General features: G+C 40.4%; 1 protein-coding gene across 1 annotated transcript in view; it reads left to right on the forward strand.

The window, feature by feature from the left end:
* Positions 1 to 24,215, forward strand: part of LOC124138386 (nose resistant to fluoxetine protein 6-like) — a 37,758-nt gene extending 13,543 nt beyond the window's left edge. The window contains exons 6-15 of the mRNA XM_046505000.2: positions 2,912 to 3,079; positions 5,599 to 5,695; positions 7,995 to 8,087; positions 9,244 to 9,409; positions 11,666 to 11,745; positions 12,454 to 12,582; positions 13,205 to 13,328; positions 15,471 to 15,657; positions 17,874 to 18,016; positions 19,014 to 24,215. Coding sequence (XP_046360956.2) covers positions 2,912 to 3,079; positions 5,599 to 5,695; positions 7,995 to 8,087; positions 9,244 to 9,409; positions 11,666 to 11,745; positions 12,454 to 12,582; positions 13,205 to 13,328; positions 15,471 to 15,657; positions 17,874 to 18,016; positions 19,014 to 19,136 — 1,310 coding nt within the window. The 3' untranslated portion in view covers positions 19,137 to 24,215. The remainder of the gene's footprint in view (positions 1 to 2,911; positions 3,080 to 5,598; positions 5,696 to 7,994; positions 8,088 to 9,243; positions 9,410 to 11,665; positions 11,746 to 12,453; positions 12,583 to 13,204; positions 13,329 to 15,470; positions 15,658 to 17,873; positions 18,017 to 19,013) is intronic.
* The last annotated feature ends 2,734 nt before the right edge of the window (positions 24,216 to 26,949 follow it).

The following is a 26,949-nucleotide window of genomic DNA, read 5'->3' on the forward strand; positions in this document are numbered from 1 at the left end:
ATCCCTAAATATAAAACAATGCCTAGCAGAACAATAAATACTATTTAAACGGTAAATAAACATGTCTGGTGATTTTTTATCTCAAATTTCGAATTTGTACTGACGAAGTTTCTCAGCACCCGTTCGTTTGCCGGACTTCGCTGAAAGGGTACGGTGTAAAATATTTCTGCGCATAATATTCAAATTTCTTTTTTTTCCAAAATATTGAACCCGCTAGAGGGGGGTGCGCATTATACATGGGTGCGCACTATACTCAAGAAAATACGGTACATACAATCTGACCTTGTTAATACACACACTCTGCCCTCGTTAATACATACACCATGCCCTTGTTAGAACGTACACTATGCCCTTGTTAGTACATACACTCTGCCCTTGTTAGTACATACACTCTGCCCTTGTTAGAACGTACACTATGCCCTTGTTAGTACATACACTCTGCCCTTGTTAGTACATACACTCTGCCCTTGTTAGTACATACACTCTGCCCTTGTTAGTACATACACTCTGCCCTTGTTAGTACATACACTCTGCCCTTGTTAGTACATACACTCTGCCCTTTTTAGTACATACACTATGCCCTCGTTAATACATACACTATGCCCTTGTTAGAACGTACACTCTGCCCTTGTTAGTACATACACTCTGCCCTTGTTAGAACGTACACTATGCCCTTGTTAGTACATACACTCTGCCCTTGTTCACTCTGATACCTTTGTTTATACCAGTGGATGGTCTTTATGCATGAGACTACACTCCAAACTCAGTTTTCACACGTGGCTGAGGTTCTGTATGGCTTCATACATCCTTGTCAGATATATATGGTATGTCCACAATACGGTAAAGTAAATGTTAATTTTTGTGTATATCATTGTTAACACTGTCCTGTGTCCTCCATGTCCTTTGTCCTCATTGTTATGTGAACATTTTGTCCTCAATCATCGTTAATATGACAATCTAATTAATGATATATATACGTCATTTCCTTTTTCTGATATATACATTATGTCCTTGTTATGATATATACATTATGTCCTTGTTATGACATATACATTATGTCCTTGTCATGTTACATACATTATGTCCTTGTTATGATATATACATTATGTCCTTGTTATGATATATACATTATGTCCTTGTCATGATACATACATTATGTCCTTGTCATGATACATACATTATGTCCTTTTTCTGATATATACATTATGTCCTTGTTATGATATATACATTATGTCCTTGTTATGACATATACATTATGTCCTTGTCATGATACATACATTATGTCCTTTTTCTGATATATACATTATGTCCTTGTTATGATATATACATTATGTCCTTGTTATGACATATACATTATGTCCTTGTCATGATACATACATTATGTCCTTGTTATGACATATACATTATGTCCTTGTCATGATATATACATTATGTCCTTGTTATGACATATACATTATGTCCTTGTTATGATATATACATTATGTCCTTGTTATGACATATACATTATGTCCTTGTCATGATATATACATTATGTCCTTGTTATGATATATACATTATGTCCTTGTTATGACATATACATTATGTCCTTGTCATGATACATACATTATGTCCTTGTTATGATATATGCATTATGTCCTTGTTATGACATATACATTATGTCCTTGTTATCATATATACATTATGTCCTTGTCATGATATATACATTATGTCCTTGTTATGATATATACATTATGTCCTTGTTATGACATATACATTATGTCCTTGTTATGATACATTCATTATGTCCTTGTTATGATATATACATTATGTCCTTGTTATGATATATACATTATGTCCTTGTTATGACATATACATTATGTCCTTGTTATGATATATACATTATGTCCTTGTCATGATATATACATTATGTCCTTGTTATGATATATACATTATGTCCTTGTTATGACATATACATTATGTCCTTGTTATGACATATACATTATGTCCTTGTCATGATATATACATTATGTCCTTGTTATGATATATACATTATGTCCTTGTTATGACATATACATTATGTCCTTGTCATGATACATACATTATGTCCTTGTTATGATATATGCATTATGTCCTTGTTATGACATATACATTATGTCCTTGTTATCATATATACATTATGTCCTTGTCATGATATATACATTATGTCCTTGTTATGATATATACATTATGTCCTTGTTATGACATATACATTATGTCCTTGTTATGATATATGCATTATGTCCTTGTTATGATATATACATTATGTCCTTGTTATGATATATGCATTATGTCCTTGTTATGATATATGCATTATGTCCTTGTCATGATACATACATTATGTCCTTGTTATGATATATACATTATGTCCTTGTTATGATATATACATTATGTCCTTGTTATGATATATACATTATGTCCTTGTTATGATATATACATTATGTCCTTGTCATGATACATACATTATGTCCTTGTTATGATATATACATTATGTCCTTGTTATGATATATACATTATGTCCTTGTCATGATACATACATTATGTCCTTGTTATGATATATACATTATGTCCTTGTTATGACATATACATTATGTCCTTGTTATGATATATACATTATGTCCTTGTCATGATACATACATTATGTCCTTGTTATGATATATACATTATGTCCTTGTTATGATATGTACAGTGTCCTGTTTATGATGTATACAATACATCCTTCTATGATATATACAATAAGATGTCTTTTTATGAAATATTTAATATGTCCTCTTATGATATATACAGGAATATGTCCTTGTCATGATATAAATGTCCTTGCAGTGACAGACACAAACAGTTCAGTGACTGACACACAGTATCTCTTTGTCACTAACATTATGTCCTTATACTACAGGTATGTGTAGCAAGATCCTGCTGTCCTTCTCTGTGTACACCAACGCCTCTAAGTTGCTGAGCACCAAACAGGCACCTGGAAGTCTGACCGCAGTCAATGGCATCCGCTTCCTCTCCATTACTTGGGTGATCTTGGGGCACACCTACGTGTTTGGTCTGTCGTCTATGGGTGAGTTTTGACAGCTGTAATTAGGAACGTGTTGGGTTTTTTTTTGCCAATATACACCACAGTGTCAATAACACACCATATCAAGCCAATATCATGCCATAGTGTCAATATCACACCACAGTGCCAATATCATGCCATAGTGTCAATATACACCACATTGCAACATCACACCACAGTGCCAATATGATGCCATAGTGTCAATATCACACCACAGTGCCAATATGATGCCATAGTGTCAATATACACCACAGTGCCAATATCACACCATATCAAGCCAATATCATACCATATCAAGCCAATATCATGCCATAGTGTCAATATCACACCATATCAAGCCAATATCATGTCATAGTGTCAATATCACACCATATCAAGCCAATATCATGTCATAGTGTCAATATCACACCATATCAAGCCAATATCATGTCATAGTGTCAATATCACATCATATCAAGCCAATATCATGCCAAAGTGTCAATATCACACCATGGTGTCAATATCATACCATAGAGCCAATATCACACGACAGTGCCAATTTCATGCCACAGTGCCAATGTTACACCACAGTGCCAATATCACACCACAGTGCCAATATCACACCATAGTGCCAATATCACACCATAGTGCCAATATCACACCACAGTGCCAATATCACACCACCATGCCAATATCACATCACAGTGCCAATATCACACCACAGTGTCAATATCACACCATAGTGCCGATATCAAACCTCAGTGCCAATATCACACCACAGTGTCAATATCACACCACAGTGCCAATATCACACCATAGTGCCAATATCAAACCTCAGTGCCGATATAACACCCCACCAACAATATCAATCCCAAGCACCAGTATCAGTATCATTCCACAGTGTCAGTATCATTCCACAGTGTCAGTATCACACCACAGAGTCAGTATCACATCACAGAGTCAGTATCATTCCACAGTGTCAGTATCACACCACAGAGTCAGTATCACATCACAGAGTCAGTATCACACCACAGAGTCAGTATCACACCACAGAGTCAGTATCACACCACAGTGTCAGTATCATTCCACAGAGTCAGTATCACATCACAGAGTCAGTATCACACCACAGTGTCAGTATCACACCACAGAGTCAGTATCACATCACAGAGTCAGTATCACATCACAGAGTCAGTATCACACCACAGTGTCAGTATCACACCACAGAGTCATTATCACACCACAGAGTCAGTATCACACCACAGAGTCAGTATCACACCACAGAGTCAGTATCACACCACAGAGTCAGTATCACACCACAGAGTCAGTATCATTCCACAGAGTCAGTATCACATCACAGAGTCAGTATCACATCACAGAGTCAGTATCACACCACAGAGTCAGTATCACACCACAGTGTCAGTATCATTCCACAGAGTCAGTATCACACCACAGAGTCAGTATCACACCACAGTGTCAGTATCACACCACAGAGTCAGTATCACACCACAGAGTCAGTATCACACCACAGAGTCAGTATCACTCCACAGTGTCAGTATCACACCACAGTGTCAGTATCACTCCACAGTGTCAGTATCACACCACAGTGTCAGTATCACACCACAGAGTCAGTATCACACCACAGAGTCAGTATCACACCACAGTGTCAGTATCACACCACAGAGTCAGTATCATTCCACAGAGTCAGTATCACATCACAGAGTCAGTATCACACCACAGAGTCAGTATCACATCACAGTGTCAGTATCACACCACAGAGTCAGTATCACACCACAGAGTCAGTATCACACCACAGTGTCAATATCACACCACAGAGTCAGTATCACACCACAGTGTCAGTATCACATCACAGAGTCAGTATCACACCACAGTGTCAGTATCACACCACAGTGTCAGTATCACACCACAGAGTCAGTATCACACCACAGTGTCAGTATCATTCCACAGAGTCAGTATCACACCACAGTGTCAGTATCACACCACAGAGTTAGTATCACTCCACAGTGTCAGTATCACACCACAGTGTCAGTATCACACCACAGAGTCAGTATCACACCACAGAGTCAGTATCACACCACAGAGTCAGTATCACACCACAGTGTCAGTATCACACCACAGAGTCAGTATCACACCACAGAGTCAGTATCACACCACAGTGTCAGTATCACACCACAGAGTCAGTATCATTCCACAGAGTCAGTATCACATCACAGAGTCAGTATCACACCACAGAGTCAGTATCACACCACAGTGTCAGTATCACACCACAGAGTCAGTATCACACCACAGAGTCAGTATCATTCCACAGTGTCAGTATCACACCACAGTGTCAACATCACTCCACAGTGTCAGTATCATTCCCTAGTGCTCGTATCATCCAGTGTCAACATCACTCCACAGTGTCAGTATCATTCCCTCGTGCTCGTATCATCCAGTGTCAACATCACTCCACAGTGTTAGTATCATTCCCTAGTGCTCGTATCATCCAGTGTCAACATCGTGTGACAGTTTGACATTGTTTTCAGGGAACTTCATTAGCTTCTTCCCTGAAGTCATCAAGCGCTTCACTTTCCAGGCCATTGCCAATGCTACAGTGTCTGTCGACTCCTTCTTCACTATGAGGTCAGTGCAAACTTGTTGGTGTCTTTATTGCAGTCAACAATATTGCAGTTATTGTGTGGCCTGTAGAAAATCAAGTCAGATTTGACCATGATCACGATAATCAGCAACGTCCCATGTCATCACCCAGCTTGACCACGTGACGTGACCTGGACACTTGTTGCTCAAGTGACATGGCATGAAAACTTGTTGCTCAAGTGACATGGCATGAAAACTTGTTGCTCAAGTGACATGGCATGAAAACTTGTTGCTCAAGTGACATGGCATGAAAACTTGTTGCTCAAGTGACATGACATGAAAACTTGTTGCTCAAGTGACATGGCATGAAAACTTGTTGCTCAAGTGACATGGCATGAAAACTTGTTGCTCAAGTTACCTGACATAAACTGAAGTAATGTGACATGAAAACTTGTTGCTCAAGTTACCTGACATAAAATGAAGTAATGTGACATGAAAACTTGTTGCTCAAGTGACGTGACATAAAATGAAGTAATGTGACATGAAAACTTGTTGCTCAAGGGACATGACATAAAATGAAGTAATGTGACATGAAAACTTGTTGCTCAAGTTACCTGACATAAAATAAAGTAATGTGACATGAAAACTTGTTGCTCAAGTGACATGACATAAAATGAAGTAATGTGACATGAAAACTTGTTGCTCAAGTGACATGACATAAAATAAAGTAATGTGACATGAAAACTTGTTGCTCAAGTGACGTGACATAAAATGAAGTAATGTGACATGAAAACTTGTTGCTCAAGTTACCTGACATAAAATGAAGTAATGTGACATGAAAACTTGTTGCTCAAGTTACCTGACATAAAATAAAGTAATGTGACATAAAAACTTGTTGCTCAAGTGACGTGACATAAAATGAAGTAATGCGACATGAAAACTTGTTGCTCAAGTTACCTGACATAAAATAAAGTAATGTGACATGAAAACTTGTTGCTCAAGTTACCTGACATAAAATGAAGTAATGTGACATGAAAACTTGTTGCTCAAGTGACATGACATAAAATAAAGTAATGTGACATGAAAACTTGTTGCTCAAGTGACGTGACATAAAATGAAGTAATGTGACATGAAAACTTGTTGCTCAAGTTACCTGACATAAAATGAAGTAATGTGACATGAAAACTTGTTGCTCAAGTTACCTGACATAAAATAAAGTAATGTGACATGAAAACTTGTTGCTCAAGTGACATGACATAAAATGAAGTTATGTGACATGAAAACTTGTTTCTCAAGTTACCTGACATAAAATGAAGTAATGTGACATGAAAACTTGTTGCTCAAGTGACATGACATAAAATGAAGTAATGTGACATGAAAACTTGTTTCTCAAGTTACCTGACATAAAATAAAGTAATGTGACATGAAAACTTGTTGTTCAAGTGACATGACATAAAATGAAGTAATGTGACATGAAAACTTGTTGCTCAAGTTCCCTGACATAAAATGAAGTAATGTGACATGAAAACTTGTTGCTCAAGTTACCTGAAATAAAATAAAGTAATGTGACATGAAAACTTGTTGCTCAAGTTACCTGACATAAAATAAAGTAATGTGACATGAAAACTTGTTTCTCAAGTTACCTGACATAAAATGAAGTAATGTGACATGAAAGTTTGTTGCTCAAGTGACATGAAAACTTGGTCAGGTGGCATGACTTGAAAACACCTGACATGACGAGGTTTCAGAAATAAAGAGCCAGCAGGTGCTCCCTCTGATGTTGGAGAGTCATGTGTCGGGTAAGGGCTCAGTGATCTGGACCCTTAGCAATCTGGACTCTTAGCAATCTGGACCCTTAGCAATCTGGACTTTTAGCAATCTGGACACTAAGCAATCTGGACTCTTAGCAATCTGGACTCTTAGCAGTCTGGACTCTTAGCAGTCTGGACCCTTAGCAATCTGGACCCTTAGCAATCTGATGCACTTCCAGTTGGTGTTGGAGTGTTGGGGACCTTCTGAACAAGTATAGCAGCTGTATTATCCCAGCTTACATGATTAGGATGAGCGCTCGGTAGATAAGGCCAAGACCCCATGCATGTATCAGTGTGGTATTTAATTTAAGTGTGAATGGTCAGTGACTGTTCTTTTGTCCAAATATTTATGTTTTCACTCTTTTATTCTCCTCGTAGCAAGTTATCTGGAGTTGGTTACAAAACAATTGCAGTGAGCTTCTTTGCAGTGGTACAATTGTCTCTTCCTTGTAGCATGTGGCCAGAGGATCCCCTGGCAACCATCATGTCCATGTGTTGTCAAAGCACTTGCATGTTGTTGGAAACTGTTTCAGTGGGCTGCTGGTGACTTACCTGGTGCTGAAGGAGATGAGGCGGTCAGGCGGCAGGATCAACTGGTTCATGTTCTACTTCCACAGGTTCTGGAGGTGAGTGGCGATGAGGGGACCAGCTGGTTCATGGACTACTGGAGGTGGTTGTGGGAGATTGTTGTGGGAGGTGGTTGTGGGGGGTGGTTGTGGGAGATGGTTGTGGGAGATGGTTGTGGGAGGTGGTTGTGGGGGGTGGTTGTAGGAGGTGGTTGTGGGAGGTGGTTGTGGGGGGTGGTTGTAGGAGATGGTTGTGGGGGGTGGTTGTGGGAGATGGTTCTGGGAGGTGGTTTTGGGAGATGGTTGTGGGAGGTGGTTGTGGGAGGTGGTTGTGGGAGGTGGTTGTGGGAGATGGTTGTAGGAGGTGGTTGTGGGAGATGGTTTTGGGAGGTGGTTGTGGGAGATGGTTGTGGGAGATGGTTGTGGGGGGTGGTTGTTGGAGTGGGAGGTGGTTGTGGGAGGTGGTTGTGGGAGGTGGTTGTGGGAGATGGTTGTGGGAGGTGGTTGTGGGAGGTGGTTGTGGGAGGTGGTTGTGGGAGATGGTTTTGGGAGATGGTTGTGGGGGGTGGTTGTGGGAGGTGGTTGTGGGAGGTGGTTGTGGGAGATGGTTGTGGGTGGTGGTTTTATGGAGGTGGTTGTGGGGGGTGGTTTTATGGAGGTGGTTGTGGGAGGTGGTTGTGGGAGATGGTTGTGGGGGGTGGTTGTGGGAGATGGTTGTGGGAGGTGGTTGTGGGAGGTGGTTATGGGAGATGGTTGTGGGAGGTGGTTGTGGGAGGTGGTTGTTGGGGGTGGTTGTGGGAGGTGGTTGTGGGAGGTGGTTGTGGGGGGTGGTTGTGGGGGATGGTTGTGGGAGGTGGTTTTGTGGTTTTGGGAGGTGGTTGTGGGAGATGGTTGTGGGAGGTGGTTGTGGGAGATGGTTGTGGGGGGTGGTTGTGGGAGATGGTTGTGGGAGATGGTTGTGGGATGTGGTTGTGGGAGGTGGTTGTGGGAGATGGTTGTGGGATGTGGTTGTAGGATGGTGGTTGCTTGCTAAATACAATGTTTATTCCTAATGCAGGATATTTACCATCCCCAAACACACTCGCGTGATAACCTTTATATATGAAACTGGACTAATAGTTGCTATCAACCACTTGGACATAACACCAAATTCACACACACACCAAGTAGTGTTGAATTTGATATAAACCATGTTAAGTAACTGTATGTATTTCAGACTGACCCCGCCGTACATGTTGTTGTTGATGGTGTATGTCCCACTGTTCCCCTACATCACTAACGGCCCTCTGTGGCCCCAGCAGGGGGTCGAGATCAACCAGTGCCGGAACTCATGGTGGACCAATTTACTCTATGTCAACAACCTGGTCAAGACGAAGGAGATGGTAGGTTTAAACACATACCTATATTGAGTGCTTTCAGTGGTGATTCAGTGGCAGAACAGGTCCAAAGAACGCCATGCTTGTCCTTTGTCGTTGCCCCTGATAAGGTCCCTGTGTCCGTCCTAGGGAGATTCTGGGGATGCGTGATCTAGCGACAAACAAATCTTTACTCCTCCAAGGGAGGTAATAAACTAAGACAATTAGGTCCTTGTGCACCCTTCTTGCGAGACCCTGAGTATGATCAGGTCCCTGTGTCCGTCCTAGGGAGATTCTGGGGATAAGTGATCTCACGACAAACAAATCTTTACCCCTCCAAGGGAGGTAATAAACTTAGACAATTAGGTCCTTGTGCACCCTTCTTGCGAGACCCTGAGTATGATCAGGTCCCTGTGTCCGTCCTAGGGAGATTCTGGGGATGCGTGATCTAGCGACAAACAAATCTTTACCCCTCCAAGGGAGGTAATAAACTTGGACAATTAGGTCCTTGTGCACCCTTCTTGCGAGACCCTGAGTATGATCAGGTCCCTGTGTCCCTCCTAGGGAGATTCTGGGGATGAGTGATCTAGCGACAAACAAATCTTTACCCCTCCAAGGGAGGTAATAAACTTGGACAATTAGGTCCTTGTGCACCCTTCTTGCGAGACCCTGAGTATGATCAGGTCCCTGTGTCCGTCCTGGGGAGATTCTGGGGATGAGTGATCTAGCGACAAACAAATCTTTACTCCTCCAGGGGAGGTAATAAACTTGGACAATTAGGTCCTTGTGCACCCTTCTTGTGAGACCCTAAGTGTGATCAGGTCCCTGTGTCCGTCCTGGGGAGATTCTGGAGATGAGTGATCTAGCGACAAACAAATCTTTACTCCTCCAAGGCGGATAATAAACATGGACAATTAGGTCCTTGTGCACCCTTCTTGCGAGACCCTGAGTATGATCAGGTCCCTGTGTCCGTCCTGGGGAGATTCTGGGGATGCGTGATCTAGCGACAAACAAATCTTTACTCCTCCAGGGGAGGTAATAAACTTGGACAATTAGGTCCTTGTGCACCCTTCTTGCGAGACCCTAAGCGTGATCAGGTCCCAGTGGCCCTGCTGGGGTGAGATAAAACAGGCCTTTGTGTTCTGTCAATGGAATAATAGTGGTTGAGATGTGGAGAGGCGATAATCCGACCTGTCAACCCCTCATCATGACTATGTTGGAGATTTGACTTCAAAATGGTGGAGATTTACCTCCAAATGGGGAGATTTTTAAAATAGTTACGGTAAGATAATCACCAACTTTTATTCTAATTAATGTTATTAAGAAAACCAAATATTTTAAAACAATAAATAATTTATAACTTCTTATACGTACAGCTTGCTTAAATTCCGTTTGCATTTTCTTCTTCTAAGAATAAACATAACACAATCTACCCATATCACTTTTGTTCAAAGATCATCTCAGATAAATGCAAACAGGTATTGAAATCTAACGATCGGTAGCTTGACCAGTTGACCGCGTGTTCAATCCGACCAGTTGTCAGGCTAACTTATGATGCAGGTTTTCTGAGTATTTGGCACGATTTGGGTTACAAAATACGCCAAAGAAATATCAAGTGCATTTATCCTGAGGCAACATGATCGCCTCTAATTTCAATCAAATATATTGGGTTTTTTCTGTCTGCGGTAGTCTGTTGACATTACTTCGCTTCTTAAATTTCCAAGAAATGTTCACGTTATTCCATTCCAAAGAAATGTATGCCATATTTGGAAGTACTATTACATTTTACTACAATTTATGAATGAAATGCATCTATTTGCATTGTTGACCTTTCTGACCTTGGTTGACTAGTACTGTTCTATGCAAATTAGATTGCAGATCTGAGACGCTAGCAAACTATTAGCCAATCAAATCATGTAAAATAATCACAGGATACATTCTCGTGAAATTTGATGAAGTTCTATTTGTTGATATTTCTGTGCACACAAGTCACGATGTAAATCAAAAGGAAATTTTCACTTTCACATCATAATGGTACCTATGCCCTCCCCAGTGAGATTCAGGGGAGGAACAGGTTGTTGATACTTCATCTTGTCTTACACTCAGGATAAATGTTATAATTAACTGAAGTAGGGATGATGTGGGCCACATTCTGGGGTAAGAATTTGATTCCATGATCGACCTGCTTCAGTAGCATACAAGGAACTAAGCTTGTTTTTCATAAAAGAAAATCTGTTAACGTATATATGCGCTTTTTGACATGAGTTACCTCCTTTGTTTCAGTGCATGGGCTGGTCCTGGTATCTGGCCAATGACATGCAGTTTTACATCTTGTCGCCGCTCATATTTGTGCCGCTGTTCTTGTGAGTAAATCCTATCAGATATGCTGTAAACAATGTCTATACTAACAGAAGATATATCATCTGAAATCTGCAGATGTTGCTCAGGTTTTTGTATTGCTGGAAAACAACTGCTGTGTTCTGTAATATTTTGGTGATGTGTCTGTAAAATGTCTGTTATTTCACTGTACCCAAGCTGTGAAGTAATATTCCTATTATATTGTGCATCAACTCTATTGCCCAGGTTTTGGTTCTGTATTTTTCCAAATGTTTACATACATGAAGCCCTATGTGTTTTTGTTTGTTTGTTTGTTGTTTAATGCCGCACTCAGCAATATTCCAGCTAATGACGGCGGGCTGTAAATAATCGCGTCTGGACCAGACAATCCGGTGATTGATATCATGAGCATCAATTCACGCAATTGGCATTGATGCATGCATCAAACAAGTTAGCGAGTTAGCGAGCCTGACCACTGATCCTATTAGTCGCCTACTACGACAAGCTTTGTCGCCTATGGCTACCCATGCGTGGATCGATGTTCATGCTGTCAATCACTGGATTGTCTGGTCCAGACTCGATTATTTACAGACCTCCGTCATATAGCTGGAATATTGCTGAGTGCAGCGTTAAACAACAAACAAAAAAATGTATGGGTTGCTGACGACCTATTCTACCCCGGATCTTCACGGGTCGTGATGGTGGGTAATTCACTGAGTACTTATTTCCTGTAGTTCGGGCATCCTGGGCACGATCTCTGTGCTGGTGTTTCTCCTCGCAGTCTTCATCACATCTGGTGTCATATCCAGCGTGAATAAAATGTCCCCATCTCTAACAGGAGGCTTCGGTGCACCGGCTGGAACGTAAGCAGAGTTGTCTCCCTTTGAAAAGCTTCTGCTTTGATCTCATATCCAACAAGTTTGAATTTTAACTGTTATACTTACATTGGTAATGCTCAACTTCCTTCTTGCTGGTATGTTTTGATAGGCTGTTCAAATTTTAACATCTTGAAAAATAACCAATTGATCTTATTAGCCGCTGCCTTGCAGTGGGACAGGGATAGAAGAACGGAGTTCGTCCGCCTGTCAGTCTGTCAGACAAATTTTATCCCAAACTATTTAAGTTAAGAAATGAGATTTTACAAACTGATGTTACTTGTCACAATCTTAAATGAGTTCGAAAATTTGTGTCTTAAACTCATTTCAAAGAGATACTTATTAAGACTGCGTTCAAAAATCAGATTTTCTCATGACATATAGCCACCCTATCTCTCCTTAATGTATAGGACTCTTTCTTATAGTTATCATTAACTTCCTTATTACTCACTACCCTATGAACAAACAATATTCTAATGTGCCTCATGGCGGGAATAGTGATAACGCTATTTTCTTGCAATGCCTGTTTTCGATCATGCTCGGGCACATGAAAGCCCTGCTATCTGCTGCTAAACACAACATGAAATACACAAACTCATTCACTTTCCAGTGACCCTATGGCGTACTTCTTTGACTACTACATCACACCATATTGCCGCATGGGGCCGTACATCATCGGCATGGTAACTGGCTACCTGTTGTACAAGACAGACTGCAAGATCAGACTCAACAAGGTGAGATGTGACATACTTCACGTAATGTCATGGCAACATAATGTACATTATATCATTGCAACATACTGTACGTTATAACACTGCAACATACTGTACATTATAACATTGCAACACACTGTACATTATAACATTGCAACACACTGTACATTACAACATTGCAACATACTGTACATTATAGCATAGCAACATACTGTACATTATAGCATAGCAACATACTGTACATTATAGCATAGCAACATACTGTACATTATAACATTGCAACATACTGTACATTATAGCATAGCAACATACTGTACATTATAGCATAGCAACACACTGTACATTATTGCATAGCAACATACTGTACATTATAACATTGCAACACACTGTACATTACAACATTGCAACACACTGTACATTATAGCATAGCAACATACTGTACATTATAACATTGCAACATACTGTACATTATAGCATAGCAACATACTGTACATTATAACATTGCAACATACTGTACATTATAGCATAGCAACATACTGTACATTACAACATTGCAACATACTGTACATTATAACATTGCAACATCCTGTACATTATAACATTGCAACACACTGTACATTATAACATTGCAACACACTGTACATTATAACATTGCAACACACTGTACATTATAACATTGCAACATACTGTACATTATAACATTGCAACACTGTACATTATAACATTGCAACATACTGTACATTATAACATTGCAACATACTGTACATTTTAACATTGCAACATACTGTACATTATAACATTGCAACATACTGTACATTATAACATGGCAACACACTGTACATTATAACATGGCAACATACTGTACATTATAACATTGCAACATACTGTACATTATAACATTGCAACACACTACATTATAACATTGCAACACACTACATTATAACATTGCAACACACTGTACATTATAACATTGCAACACACTGTACATTATAACATTGCAACATACTGTACATTATAACATTGCAACACACTGTACATTATAACATTGCAACACACTACATTATAACATGGCAACATACTGTACATTATAACATTGCAACATACTGTACATTATAACATTGCAACACACTGTAAATTATAACATTGCAACACACTGTACATTATAACATTGCAACACACTGTACATTATAACATGGCAACATACTGTACATTATAACATTGCAACACACTGTACATTATAACATGGCAACATACTGTACATTATAACATTGCAACACACTGTACATTATAACATTGCAACATACTGTACATTATAACATGGCAACATACTGTTCATTATAGCATTGCAACACACTGTACATTATAGCATTGCAACACACTGTACATTATAGCATTGCAACATACTGTACATTATAACATGGCAACATACTGTACATTATAACATGGCAACATACTGTACATTATAACATTGCAACACACTACATCATAACATTGCAACACACTGTACATTATAACATTGCAACACACTGTACATTATAACTTTGCAACACACTGTACATTATAACATGGCAACATACTGTACATTATAACATTGCAACATACTGTACATTATAGCATAGCAACATACTGTACATTATAACATTGCAACACACTGTACATTACAACATTGCAACACACTGTACATTATAGCATAGCAACATACTGTACATTATAGCATAGCAACATACTGTACATTATATCATTGCAACACACTGTACATAACACCATTGCAACACACTGTACATTATAACATGGCAACACACTGTACATTATAACATTGCAACACACTGTACATTATAGCATAGCAACATACTGTACATTATAACATTGCAACACACTGTACATTACAACATTGCAACATACTGTACATTATAACATTGCAACACACTGTACATTACAACATTGCAACACACTGTACATTATAACATTGCAACACACTGTACATTATAACATGGCAACTAATCCACCTTAAATATTGGGTACCCATTCCCTGCTCGGTAAACAGAGGCACTTGCCCAGGGTGACACCACAAGTTTTAGGTATAATGAATAATGTCTCAAATATAGTATCATAACATCTTGGCTTAACATACATACACCAAAAGCACGTATTTCACTATTTCAGTGGCTTGTGATAACGGGCTGGTGTGTAGCGACGGCGTCAGCTTTGGCCGTGCTGTACGGTCTGTATGACGTCAACAGAGGTCACCCGGTCACCGTGGAAGTTGCAGCTTTCTACAACGCTGTGCATCGGACAGTGTGGGGCGCCTGCCTGTGCTGGGTCATCTTCGCATGCGCTACAGGTTACGGAGGTAAGAGTCAAACGTCAAACATGGAAGCGCTTTGAAATATTTTTTCTAACTATCAATAATGAATATATCGATCAGTGAGTTGTAAAATGACAGAATTGGTCAAACATATTAAAGATGAAGACAGGTACATCACAGACTTATACCTCGCATGTTGTCCATTAATGTTTGGAAGCATGTTGACAGGCTTTTTCTAAATCTCAATAATAATATGTTGTGAAATGTCCAAATTGGTTGATGTCAGAGCTGAAGTCTCAATAAATGCTGTTGGTACATATTCATCATCAGAATGCTGAAGGTAAACATATTTGCCTTCTTTTTATCAAATGATATTTTTTAGTAGATATTTTTGACTGAATTCTATCAGATATGTCGATGTGAACCCTTAAACAACATGTTGGGATGGTCAATCGGTCCCCCGGTACATTCAGATTAAACAATCTCCATTATATTAAGATTAGAGGAACCAGTGTGTAGCTAGGGCTCCAACCAGTACTCCAGTTCTCAGGGCCAGGGGCGTTGGTTGGGTAGTCTAGTGGTTAAAGCGTTCGCTCGTCAGGCCAAAGACCCGGGTTCGATTCCAAACATGGGTACAATGTGTGAAGCCCATTTCTGGTGTCCCCCGCCATGATATTGCTGGAATATTGCTAAAAGCGGCGTAAAACCATACTCACTCACTCACTAAATACCTTTCAAAGACTGGTGTGTATAAAATATATAACAGCAGTGATAGTATTTCTTCCGGATGTTCTGTCACAAACAAGCTGTGAACAGGCACATTCTCACAAGACTGCTGCAAGTAGATTTCATTGATAAATATTAAAACCTAATTTCTGTTGTTATTAAAACATTGAGCAAGTACTTGTCCAGAGTAGAAACATAACTTGGAAGTGGATTCACTTTGTAGCAAGCCGTATAGTTGTCTGAAACATATTAAGGTACGTCGGTGTCATTGCCTTGCATGATGTGTATAGGCCAACATGTCCAGAAAATAACGATCATGAAAACCTGACACACAGAAGGGTTCGTTTACGTTTTTAATTACTGTAAATCTTGAAATTGATGCGAGCATGAATTAAATGCGAAAAATGCGAGTAGCCTTGATGCTTGAGAGGAGGGGTGTGTCGCATTCATATTGAGTCGCATTTTTGGCTAGGGGCCATTGGTTGCATTCTTTCGGAGAAGCATTAATTTCACAATTTACAGTACAGTATTGTCTTTTATTTGCTAGAATAAGAATGTTAAGCAAGCCTACCCGCTGAGCACTCATTCACAAAGATAATTACGTTTGTTGTCCAAAGGAATTATTATTCGGTTCATGAGCACGAGTTGAGTTTCACTCATGAGGACCCACGTTGAAACCTCTGGACCCCTTGATTCCCGGTGTGTAATTGTTTAAATGGTTAGTTCAGAGTACTGACGTTCTTAACTAACCATTTAACAATTACACACCGGGGCCCGTAGTTCTGTTATCTATTTAAACACATTTATAGAACCTGGGCACCAAAGATGTTGAAAGAAGTATTTTGATCGTATTTAAAGAGATGTTCAAGAACTCGACAGTAGTCTGTGAGAACGCTGTGTGAGTCAGCCCGACATGATGCTCTGTGTTCCCTGTGCCTGTTGCTGTTGCAGGTCACATGTACATGGTATAGAATTACACTGATTGAAACACAAGTATCCATAATTGCCTCTGTTTCGCCATGGCAAATGAGTTCATTCGTTTGCCTCCAGTGCTGATTTGGTGCAGTGAATCACTCTGGCGAGTGGCGACACACATTTTCAAAATCACAGTCAATGATATAAATTGGCTAGTAGTGTTTCACTTGCAATTCAGTTAGTAGACAGAATCAGGTGGTCAGACTCGCTGCCTTGGTTGAAGCATGTCATCATATCCCAATTGCGTGAATCGATGCTCATGATGTCAATCTCTGGATTGTCTGGTCCAGACTTAATTATTTACAGACAGCCTTCATATAGCTTGAAGAGTGTGGTGTTCAACAACAAACAAAACAAAATCAGTTAATGGACTTTTAGTATGGGTATAAGTATTCATCTCCAAAGGAAAATGAGTTTTGTTTTATGAGTACAAGGCTTCGGCCTATCACTGTTGGTTGTTTGCATTGGTATTGCAGAGCCCAGAGGGCGCCATTATTTTTCTGATAGACTTCTAGGACCACTTCCTGTCATGCTCTGTGTAATAATGGGGATGTTTTCAGGTTTTGTGAACACGTTGCTGTCGTGGCCTGCTTTCATACCTCTGAGTCGCCTGACGTACTGCGCCTATCTTGTCCACCCCATCGTCATGTACATCTTCTTCAGCTCCCAGCATGCACTTCTCAACATTTCTGACATCAACACGGTAAGTATCCTGAGCATACACCACAACTCCCTGCATACACCACAACTCCCTGAATACACCACGATTCCCAGCATACACAACAACTCCCTGCATACGCCACAACTCCTGCATACACCACAGCTCCCAGCATACACTACAACTCCCAGCATACACCACAACTCCCTGCATAAGCCACAACTCCCAGCATACACCACAATTCCCAGCATACACCACAACTCCCTGCATACACCACAACTCCCTGCATACGCCACAACTCCCAGCATACACCACAACTCCCAGCATACACAACTCCCAGCATACACCACAACTCCCAGCATACACCACAACTCCCAGCATACACAACTCCCAGCATACACCATAACTCCCTGCATACACCACAACTCCCAGCATACACCACAACTCCCTGCATACACCACAATTCCCAGCATACACCACAACTCCCAGCAAACGCCACAACTCCCAGCATACACCACAATTCCCTGCATAAACCACAACTCCCAGCATACGCCATAACTCCCAGCATACACCACAACTCCCTCCATACGCCACAACTCTTTGCATACACCACAACTCCCTGCATACACAACTCCCTGCATACACCACAACTCCCTGCATACAGAACTCCCAGCATACGCCACAACTCCCTGCATACGCCACAACTCCTTGCATACACCACAACTCCCTGCATACACATGTACTGTATTTGTACTGGTATACTGTGTGTAATACTGTGTGTTGTTGTAGGTGTACTGTATTGGTACTGGTGTACTGTGTGTAATACTGTATGTTGTTGCAGGTGTACTGTATTGGTACTGGTATACTGTGTAATACTGTATGTTATTGCAGGTGTACTGAATTCGTACTTGTGTACTGTGTGTAATATAAACTGTTGTTTCTTGCATATACTGTTGTTTCTTGCATATACTGTTGTTTCTTACATATTCTGTTGTTTCTTGCATATACTGTTGTTTCTTGCATATACTGTTGTTTCTTGCAGGTTATCTGGTTTTTGGGCCTTCTTGTTCTCTCCTACATGGCAGCCTTTGTCGTATCCATGGCGTTTGAGTCCCCGATGATGGGTTTGGAGAAGGCGTTCCTAAGGCGAGAGAAGAGCAGTTAATGACAGCAGATGTGTCACCATGGAAACCAACCATGGGTGAAACATAACTAGAAGTTATTTGTAAATCTCATTCTGTAGAATTTGATTGAATCTGTTATCTATGATGATGTTATCTAGCTTTAAAGTGACAATGGTAATTTGTTGATTTTATGGGTTCAAGACAATAGTGCCTTCCATGCCTGCAGCTCTTCTCTTGTCGGTGGACAAATTTTCAGACAATAACAGTTCCCTTGCATTTCCAACATGAAGTCTACATGTGGTATTGGCTGCACAACGTTTGGAATTAACTTTGAATGTTTTAAGTAGTCCATCACGATGACGACCAAGACTCTTGTAAAGCAGTATCATGTATTGTCCCCGTAATTACCTCTTTGTCTGTATAACATGAAACAGACCCTGTATGGCAGGTATGGCAGGTCATTCAGCTTCATGTGTTTGTTGGATTTGGACCACCTTTGCTGAATTTGGTTTTCACAATCATGCACGAATAATAGAGGCATGAAATTTCACATAATATATCATGCAGACTCGTGTAGAAAGTTGTTAGCATGTGATTTGATGACAAAAGGTCAAGGTCTTTTGGTATGAACTATAAGTATACCTCATAGCTGAGTATTTATGATTGTAACAAAAGGTTTAGGTGACCTTCTGAAGGTCAAGGTCACTACAGGTAACATGTCGAAATATGGCTCAAACTTCAGGGATTTAGGTTTATTTTATGATGTATCAAGGCATTTTCCAATTTGGGAGGTTAAACTATAACACTGTCATGGTTGTGTCAAATGTCAAGGTCACTTTAAAGATCATTCACTCATGAAATGGCTTGTATATAGTTCATGCAAAAGTGTGGACTAAATGGCATTGAAACTTCATACTCGTCATTAGAAATGTTCAGGTATGGAGATTGGTGAAGATTGAAGATCACTGCTTGCATCTAAAACCCATGGGACAATGTTAACATGAGTATTTATGATAGGAATATGACCAAACTTGAGTTACATTATTGTTAGGGTGTAATCAAAAGTGATATTGGAATTTAACATCCATCCAAGGTCAAGATCACAACAGATCCTAATGTTAACCATGGCACAAAACTCAGGAAAACTGTTCATCGGAAAACCAAATTTGTATTTTTCATAATAGATTACAAAAACCTCAAGGTCAAGGTCATGTCAAATATTATGCAAACAGCTTTCTGATCCAGGAGCATGGTTTGTGTTCAATATGACATGATAGATGATGTAGTATTTGAAAATTGTCTTCAAATAATGGCAGGCCAGTACAGCCGAATTTTAAGTTGATCTTCATATTTTTAAAGATGTCTCATTTTTACACACTTATGTAGTGAAATCATGGCGGTGTTTGGTGTGGTGAAATAGTAGCAAGATCTGGATTGCAAGTACAAGAAAGTCAAGACGTAAAACTGTCATGATGTTTTCACCTATTATAAACGTGTACTTAAGGGAAACTTTTAAATTGTATTTATTGGTTTTAGTTAACATGTGCCAACCAATAACCCGTCATTATATCACTGTTTGAAGAATTGTATTTTAATGTCATCAGGGTCTCGTGAAAAATTATTGAATTGTTATTGAATTTATATATGTTGTGTTTGCATCTGTCAGCAGATGAAACATTACTGTTTAACCAGGTAATCTGTTTGAGTGTGGTATTCCTTAACATCAGCTTTTGTAGAATGTCTGGCAGGCATATATTATTATATTTGTTTAGTCACAAATGTACCGACACTATTTCCTGTCAGTCATAGTTGATAAAAGTGAGCTTATGCCGTGGCAATCTCAATCGCTAAACAAAGATCTGAGGACATCCCATTAAGGGTCACGTCAGAGCGACCTTTCATCCGACCAATCAAAGCGTCGTTTACCAGATCATAAAAGTGACAGTCGGAATGTGTTTTCTAATCATGCAACTTCGAAAACGTTAACACGGGGTATTCTGTTATGGACTGATTCCGTCTCGCTTCCACGGGATAAACATCTGAATGGAGGAGGGGTTGATATCGACTTCTGGTTATTCGTTTCAAAGGTCGGTCAAAGTTTGCGAAAGGTCGTTCTGACGTGACCCGTAATGGGATGTCCTCAGATCTTTGTTTTGCGGAAGCGAGAGCTTAGATTCTGATTTTAATGAGATTGATGCCGTGGTGTATTGTATCTGTCTGGTTGTGTGAATGATCCCTTCTATGGTGTCTCTAGGGGCGGTTTGGTAGCCTAGTGGTTAAAGCGTTTGCTCGCCACGCCGAAGACCCGGGTTCGTTTCCCGACATGGGTACAATGTGTGAAGCCCATTTCTGGTGTCCCCCGCCGTGATATTGCTGGAATATGGCTAAAAGCGGCGTAAAACCATACTCACTCACTCACTATGGTGTCTCTAAAATATCTCACACCATTCCTATTGTATCCCCTTATATACATGGTCGCCATTATGTCTTAACAATTCAGGTGAGTTCCACTGTTTTCTTTATGACTCCAACGACAACGATCCTACTATTGCCGAAAAAATGCTACCCCTTCACGTTGAAAACAATGGCCTATTGTATCCTCTACAGCAGTGTGTGTATATACACCAGGACATGAAACTTCTGGTTCTCAATTGTAGGTTTATGATCATTATTGATGGGATATGAATCAATATTGTGCAAGGATTGTTCTGCCATGACAGAGTTGACATCAAGGACAACCATGGGAACAGGAGACGATTGATTGTAAATACTTTTACGCTTCATTTCATTGATTTCATGGTATACTTTTCATGTTCCATGATGTGCCATCATCCATATGTCTCACCTCTGACCTGTCACCTCTGACCTCTTGACCTGTCACCTCTGATCTGTCACCTCTTGACCTGTCACCTCTGACCTGTCACCTCTGATTTGTCACCTCTTGACCTGTCACCTCTTGACCTGTCACCTCTGACCTGTCACCTCTTGACCTGTCACCTCTTGACCTGTCACCTCTGACCTGTCACCTCTTGACCCTGTCACCTCTGACCTGACATCTCTGACCTGTTACCTCTGGGGTTGAGGTTGATAGAAAGACAAACAGCAGATTGCTTCTGTGTGAGGTAGTTGACCTTTTGCCTTGGTTCGGCCTATCCAAATCACGGCAGCTACCATATTTGGCAGGGTCATTACTAACCCATAACCTTTTAACATGATTAATATGAACTCTGTATTGCAGAATGTACAACCTCTTCTGTATCTGATAATACACTTTTTTATGATTGCTGTTTTATACCACTGTTGTGGTGGAGATATGTGATTTTTTGTCTATGTTTTATGATTTTATATATGCGAGACTGAGTGATAAGTGGGTTTTTCCCACTTGGTGTTGAAGTCCAGTTGTCCATATGATAATACATGTACATTTTACACTGATATACAAATAACACAAATCAGACTGTGATCAAATCTTCAGGCACAAGAAACAGTTGGTCATGGAGGACATTTATATTATAACAGAGAAGCTAATAATTGTGCCAAATAATTGATGTTTGTTTTGGGTCATATGTATTTAATCCTGTACCAAACAGATCTGCCTGTTACTTTTTATGCCCCCCTCAAAATTATGTCAAACTTCACAACTGCACTATGTTTATATGCTTCCCGCCAACTCCAGCAAAGACTTCAACTGTGAAAGTGCAGCATTCTTTCCCTGAAAAACATGAGGGCGGTGGGGTGGCCTTATGGTTAAACCGTTTGCTCATTACACCGAATACCTGGGTTTGAATCCCCACATTTGTACAATGTGTGAAGCCCATTTTCCGGTGTCCTCCGCCGTGATATTGATGGAATATTGATTGAATATTGCTAAATGCGGCTTAAAATTATACTCACTCACTGAAAAACATGAGAAAATGTTCATATAGTCACATTGCAGTAACAAAGTTTGTCATTGGGTTTATTTTATTCGTTTTTTCTTTCAACAATTGAAATCTGTAATTCAAATTATTGCATTGGACATATTTCATTTTGATTTTTGTAATTAGGTGAGACTTCTCAGTATTGTACATGTCAACTGTGGTCAGATTGTTATGTGAAATATATTGGCTTTTAATATGTGTGCTGTGATGAAATACTTTCAGCCTGCCTCAAGGAGTGTACGGTGTAGAAAACAGGGCTCCCTGGCCACTTCTCATGACAGTACCATGTTTATTTGTCTATATTTTGTCTCACAGGATTGCTTTTTTCTCATAATTATAAATTTTCTCATGACTAAAATGCCAGGTTTTTGGGTATTCAAAGAATCTATTTTTGCCTTATTAAGAACTTTCTCCTCAAGAGCTTTCAATATATTTATACTTCTGCAGCTTCTCTCCACTCTCAGTTGTTTGTCTATGACAGAATCCTACATGTCATCACTCAACAGTGTGTGTCACAGTTCAGTGCTTTCCACACTGCATTATTATTTTTGTATGTATACTTCTCAATGTTTGATAGGGACACAGTAATTGCTTCAATGTACATATATCAGGTAACAACTATTTTGTATTCCCAGCGGTAGAAACTAACATTTTTAGTCCATTAATCCTAATAGTGACAACATATAGCAAAATCCTTGAAAATGGCAAATTTCTACTTGTCCTTATAACTATTGGGTATTTTGGCAAGGACTACAGGACTAGTGCCAATTTCCAATGCTGATTCTTGAGGTGGGGGGGTGGCTATGATTTTCTTATTGAGACAGTATTTTTTTCAGCATTTCAAGACATTCGGTCTTCTCTGAAAGTAGGAGGTAGACAAGTCCTTAGGCGGCCAGGGGCTGTCTTCTATCCCAGTGTTGGAAATAGGCGCTGGTCTTGTAGTCCTTGCCAACCTACCCAATAGTTAAGGTATCATTAGGACCAGTAGAAATTTGTCATTTTTAAGGGTTTTGCGATATGTTATCATTATCAGGACTTGTGGACTAAAAGTGTTTCTACCACTGTATCCAAAAACATAACCTGTCGTTTGTAGCTATTAATTATTCTGTACTTAGCTTAGGTCCAATGTCTGTCTAGTAATGATGTGCTTACGGTTTTAAACTTTTCTGATTTCACAATAAAAATATTTTTCTTTTAATATATTCTGTGTTGTGTTCATCGGTTATCTTAAAGTGCATTATATATAGACTCCCATGCACAGCCTGCAGTAGTAACACACTCTGCTTGAGAGAATTTTCTTTTCACATATGACAGTATCTTTGTATGTTGGTGTCAGTTCAAACATTCAAACATTATATGGAAATTAGTAACATTTCCAAATTACAAGTGATTAACTTAGAGGTGAGGTGAAATGGGTTTAACATGGCGTCCAAGATTATTGCACTTATATATGCATGCACGTGTGTGTGTGTGTGGTTGCTTGTACTAGTCCGGACTGATGCCGATTTATAGTGCTAGCTCACTGAGATACCATGCCGCAGTTTAACATGAATACCCCACTCAGACACAGTATACTGACTCCGAGCCGACCAGTCCTTGTTTTAGCCCCTTAATGCCGAGCGCCAGACAGGGTAACAACAAGTACCATCTTTTAACCTCTTTTGGTATGACGCGGCCGGGGATCGAACCCCGGACCTTCCGCTCTCCGGGCGGACGCTCTACCACTAGACCACGGAGGCGGCAGATTAACTTAGAGGGGGTCTCTCATATCGTGCCTGCCTGCCTTGGACCATGGTGCCGATATTGACATATATATTAGTTATTTAATGACATGTCAAAGAAAGGGAAAATGAAATCATAAACGGTCAAATTTGGAAAAAATGTGCGAAATTTGAGCAACACCAGCCGTTTTTGAACAGTGAATTTCCATGTGCAATTTCTTCAGAAACATAATTTTAATAATTTCTAAATTCTTATTCATTGTAGACTTACAACATATACTCACACGCAAAAGAAACAAGTCGAGTATGCAGTATACATGTTATTTATTTTCAACAGTAAAGACAAGAAATACTAATAGGGCAAGATTGACAAACAATTGACTGAAGATAGTTTAATGGATTAAAAGGCAGATGAAATAATTGTTTTTTTCAAATGTAAAGGGCTTACACAGTTTCGGGTCAATACCCAAAATGTCAGTCAATACCTGGTGTGACCACCATTAGCATTGATCACTGCCACACATCTGTACATTGAGTGGATCAGCCGATTTGTGAAGGCCCTATGGATCCTCCTGCACACACACACAGAGCAGCTGTGGGTAGTTTATCGGCAGTTGTAGGGACTGGGCGCACATTGTGCAGACGCCTTTGAACCTCATCCCATAAGTGTTCGATGGGGTTCAGATCAGGGCTGAGGGCTTGCCACGGTAGAACACGGATGTTTTGTTGTTGCAGAAAGGCCATAGTAGCTCTGGCAACATGGGGACGAGCGTTGTCCTGCTGGAAAATGTGTTGTTGATGTGCAAGAAATGGAACAACGTGGGTCGATATACCGCTGAGCAGTGACGCCGTGTTCCCGACCTTGACCAACATTCAGAAAGCACATGGGTCCAAGTCTCGCATTAAGTCCAATCCCTGCCCATATCATGACGCTAGGTCCACCCCATGGATCCCTTTCCACAACGTTTCTGTCAGCGAAATGATCACCTCGACGCCGCCAAATTCTGACTCTCCCGTCTGCATGGGAGACACAAAAGCGACTTTCATCAGAGAAGATGACACGCTTCCACTCACGATGACGCCAATTGCGATGACCCTGTGCCCACTGAAGTCGTGCTTGTCGACGCCGTGGTTGGAGAACAGGACGACGTGCTGGTCGGCGGCATCTGAGGTTGTTGGAACGGAGACGTCGGATCACAGTGTCCCGGCTAATGTGTCGATTATGTGTTCCTACATCTTCCCGAGGCAAAGGAGTTAACTGACTATAAAAGTCTAGTTTCCACCCTTGCCGAACTAGGCTGGCAATATGGAGTTACGTTTTGTCTGGACTAACGAGTAAAGGCTAAGTCCAATCAAAATCGCGCACCGAAAGCAAAATCCGGTTCGTAAACTGTCGTGCAGATTTCGATCGATTGCAGGGTTTGCAAAGCATTTGCATCGCCAATTCGTTGTCAGCAGATATTTTCCAAATCCTTTCATGTTTTTAATCAAGGTGCTCACGTGATTTGATGCTTTTCGTGATGTAAGACCCGTTTTAGTTTTATCACAATATAGATCTTGATTATCGATCAGATCGTCCTGACTGGGCGCCACCATTTTGTGTGAAGCAAACGCAAGTGATACGAGAGGTGGAATCTGATTGGTCCATAGGAGAGGCTTAGAAGGGACATAATTGGTAATAGCCACTGGTGGCGCAACGATCGAGCCCAGTAATTCCAGCCTAGTTCGGCAAGGGTGGAAACTGGACTTTTAAAGTCAGTTAACTTCCTTGCCTCGGGAAGATGGTGTTCCTATGGTCTGTCGAGCACTTTTACTTGCACTTAGGAACGGATGTCCCTGGTGTTGACGGGTAATCTGCCGATCTTGTCGAGGTGTGGTGACCCTAGGACGACCGCTCCGAGGAAGGTCATCTGTGGTCTGTGTAGCATTGTATCGATGCAGGAGACGGTAAATTGTGGTTATGTTAACGTTGAAATGACGGGCAACATCTTGGACAGACTCTCCAGCTTCCAAACGTCCGATAGCCTGGTTTCTCTGAATTTGAGCTAGGCGTGGCATTGTTGACCAGGGAGTGGTAGGTCCAAGAATCGGCCCTAGTTTTTACCCACTACAGTTCGTGCATTTTCGATTTCGCGAGAAATGGGTGCATGATACCCACATATTCATTGAAGTTTTGGCGATTCGTTTTTTATGTTGCGTTTTTACTCGGGGCT

Source organism: Haliotis rufescens, unplaced genomic scaffold (assembly GCF_023055435.1).
Source record: "Haliotis rufescens isolate VD_foot unplaced genomic scaffold, xgHalRufe1.0.p SCAF_8, whole genome shotgun sequence".
Classification (NCBI taxonomy): Eukaryota; Metazoa; Mollusca; class Gastropoda; order Lepetellida; family Haliotidae; genus Haliotis; species Haliotis rufescens.